The 3,778-nt window shown below is 46.3% G+C and overlaps 1 protein-coding gene across 1 annotated transcript in view; it reads left to right on the top strand.

Annotated features, from left to right (window-relative positions):
* ADORA3 (adenosine A3 receptor) overlaps positions 1-1,151 on the top strand; it is a 3,631-nt gene extending 2,480 nt beyond the window's left edge. The window contains exon 2 of the mRNA XM_015563433.1: positions 47-1,151. Coding sequence (XP_015418919.1) covers positions 47-650 — 604 coding nt within the window. The 3' untranslated portion in view covers positions 651-1,151. The remainder of the gene's footprint in view (positions 1-46) is intronic.
* The last annotated feature ends 2,627 nt before the right edge of the window (positions 1,152-3,778 follow it).

Raw genomic sequence — 3,778 nt, 5'->3', positions numbered from 1 at the left:
CTTTAGCAAATGCTGTGAACTCACCCACTCTCTCCCATCCAAACAGATACAGGAGTGTCACCACTCAAAGGAGAATATGGTGCGCCCTGGGCCTTTGCTGGCTGCTGTCAATCCTGGTGGGGTTGACCCCCATGTTGGGCTGGAACATGAAACTGTCCCCGGGGTCCCCCAGAAATGTGACCTTCCTTCCTTGCCAGTTCCGTTCGGTCATGAGGATGGACTACATGGTGTACTTCAGCTTCTTCACTTGGATTTTCATCCCCCTGGTTGCCATGTGCGCCATCTACATGGACATCTTCTGTATCATCCGCAACAAACTCAGTCTGAACTTCTCCAGCTCCAGGGAGACAGGTTCATTTTATGGACGGGAGTTCAAGACGGCCAAGTCCTTGTTCCTGGTTCTCTTTCTGTTTGCCTTGTCCTGGCTGCCTTTATCCATCTTTAACTGCATCATCTACTTTAATGGGGAGGTGCCCCAGGTGGTGCTGAACTTGGGCATCCTGCTGTCTCACGCGAACTCCATGATGAACCCTATCGTCTATGCCTTTAAAATAAAAAAGTTCAAGGAGACCTATTTCTTTATCTTCAAAACCTGCATGAACTGCCAGCCCTCTGATTCCTTGGACACACATATTGAACAGATTTCTTAGTAGTTATCCACGAAAGATGATGGTCTGACCTTCAGATTCAACATCAACACACAATTCAGGTCCTATCCACCTGGGCCGAGGTCTTTCACATCCGTGATTCCTCCCACTGATGTGGGAAGCATTTGGCCGGCTATCTCCGATTGTACCTCTTCTACTACCCGCTGCCTCTAATTTGATTTTTTTCCCCTTTGTCATTCCTCCCTAATTCAATTCTCTGGATGCCTGACTTGAGTACAATGTTCTATTGTTAATATTGCCCATGTTCCTCCTTCCCCCCAAAGGAAGTCACAGAATCTGAAGGATGCCTCATTGATTTACTGATAAAAGGTCCCATTCAGGCTGGGCATGCATGTGGTGGTGACTCCGTTCCACTCCATGGACCCTGCTCTCAGCAGATGCCCAGGAGATGGTGGGGACAGGAGTGAGCTGAGTTTAAGGGGACACTTACACTGCCAAATCCATCTGTAAATGTATGTGAGTCAATAAAAGATGATGACGAACGATTGTGGAGCTCTTTGCTCAGGGCCAGGGTCACTCGGGGCTTGAAGATCCAGCTCTTGGCATTCAGCCTACTTGCTACCTTGAGCCATGTGGCATGCTCACCTGTATGAATTCTGGGCCCCTCACTCCTTACCCCTTCTCCTGGGCTGATCAGAGCACTTGTCAACTTTATGATCCATCCTCGGATTGATAAGGAAGGAATGATTCTCCCTCTAGAGCTGAGTCCTAACATTTCCTCTGGTGTTTCATTGTAATGGAGAAGTGGGGGCGGGGCAAAAAGAGACAAGGGCATAGTTAGTATCTGTTGGGTACTTTCAATGCACCAAGCACTGCGCATGCATTATCTTCTTAGGTCTTGACCATCTTTGAGGTAGGTACCACCAGTATTATCATCTCCATTTTGCAGACGAAAGAACTGTGAGGTTAGGCAATCTGTCTACAGTCACGCAATTAACAAGCAGGAGAACCAGGATATAAACTGACTCCTGCCTGATGGGAGGACGCCAGCTTCTCACCACCTATTCTCAGACATGAAGAAGAACTTGGAACTACTCCAAAGCCCAAACTCTCAAGTTCACCTAATGGACAGTAGCAGATGCATGGACACAAGCTACAATTTGTGTACTCGAGGGCTGCTGGGTTTTGTTTGTTTGTTTGTTTGTTCCTTAGTTATATCTTTTAAAAAAATATGTATATTTTATTGGGCGGTGATAGAGGGGGCTGGGAAACAGGACTGCAAGGTTCAGGTCCCAGACTTTTTGAACAAAAGCAAATCCAAATTGGCCCCTGAGCCCGAAAGAGGCTCATTTCAGCACTTGGTGTGTGAGGGCTTCGGCAGTGACGAGCTGAGACTCAGGAGCGAGAAAGAGGAATCCCTGTCCAGGGACTCGGGGCGTGTGCACTCGATCAGCCAGGGGAGCCAGAGACGATCAAAGCTTGATGCATTTTTCATTAGTAAAAAACGCTCTTGACTTTTAGAAGCGGTAGAATCCTGCTAGATAAGATAAGGAACAGACATCTAAGATAAGCGCAGGCTTCTCTTCTTTGCAAATAACTGTAGGTTATTTTTAAGTTGTTTCCACTTTGCTTCCTCCTCCTCCATGTCAAGAGGGGACCAAAAAAGTTCCCCATTGCACAGAATAGTGAGAATCTCTCATGTGACCAAGTGAATGGAACAGACCACCAAATGGAGGGATCCGGTTCCCCTGACTGCGTGCGTCTCCTGTTCCTCCTCTCTCCTCTCGGGGAAGGAGCATGTGAGGGAGCTGCAGACAAGCTTTTGACACAAACAAGCCTGGGTTCAAATCCCAGACCTTGAAATCTGATCTTGGGCATAGGATAGAACTTTCTCTCCTTTGGTTCCACATCTTACCACATAATGGTTACGATGCTCTGAGCCTTACCTCTTTTTTCGGTGTGAGCTTCTCCACTTCTGACCTGTAGAAGTTACTTAACTTCTCAGATTCATTTTTCTCACCTATAAAAGGGGGACAGCAATTACACCTTCCTCATAAGATTACGTGGATTGACACACACACAGCTCTTAGAACAGCCATAGTCTAGGCTCAATAAATGGTACCGTGCCTATTTATTTTCACTGTTATTAATGAAATGGAGATTCTCATACAAATTGTGAGATTTCATTAAGAGAAAGTCTACTAAGTGCACAGTACTTACCAACATCAGTGTCCTTCTTGCAGTCTGTGCAGAACGTTGTCAGGAAGGACGGGTTAAGGAGAAATGGCGGCTCTCAATGGATGAGCATTTATGGTCCTGGAAGCATTTCACCATGACCTTCCCAACTCCACGAGTCATTGAACTCAAACACCAAGTGTGGTGTCAGTGTAAGAAGGAAAGCAGGGTATTCAAAGAAAGAGGGAGTGTGGGGGAGGCGGAGTATAATTAAAGGACACCAGAACAAAAAAGTAACCCAACAAGCAAACAATGCAGGCAAACATGCTTGGAGATCATTTCTCACCAGGAAGGCAATCCCAGGAGACTTAGATGACTGACTCTTACCTCCCAGGAACTGAAGAATTCTTGGGCTGGAAATGGACTTGTGAGTGCAGCGTGTGAGCACCTGAGTCCAGGTAGCATAATCTTGATCCATTACAGGTCATACTTCCTTTACAGTATGTTGTTATTATTATTTATTTCAGAGAGAGGAAAGGGGAGAGAGAGAAACATCAATGATGAGAAAGAATCACTGATCGGCTGCCTCCTGCACACCTCCTACTAGGGATTGAGCCCGCAAACCGGGCATGTGCCCTGACCGGGAATCAAACCGGTGACCTCTCGGTTCAGAGATCGGCACTCAAGCACTGAGCCACACAGAGAGGACCAGATCATGCTTCTTTAGAAAGCTCCCCCAGAGAGGTTTTCGGATTTTTTCCTAATTGTTGTCTTCATCTTGTCTTCATATCCAGTAGCATTTAGCCCAAATCATCATAGAATAGCAACACTAGCCACACAGAGAGGACCAGATCATGCTTCTTTAGAAAGCTCCCCCAGAGAGGTTTTCGGATTTTTTCCTAATTGTTGTCTTCATCTTGTCTTCATATCCAGTAGCATTTAGCCCAAATCATCATAGAATAGCAACACTCTCCATTCCTCTCTCCTTGACCAGC

The sequence above is a fragment of the Myotis davidii genome, unplaced genomic scaffold, assembly GCF_000327345.1.
Source record: "Myotis davidii unplaced genomic scaffold, ASM32734v1 scaffold217, whole genome shotgun sequence".
Classification (NCBI taxonomy): Eukaryota; Metazoa; Chordata; class Mammalia; order Chiroptera; family Vespertilionidae; genus Myotis; species Myotis davidii.
The sequence above is the reverse complement of the archived record's forward strand: the minus strand, read 5'-3'. Positions and strand labels throughout refer to the sequence as shown.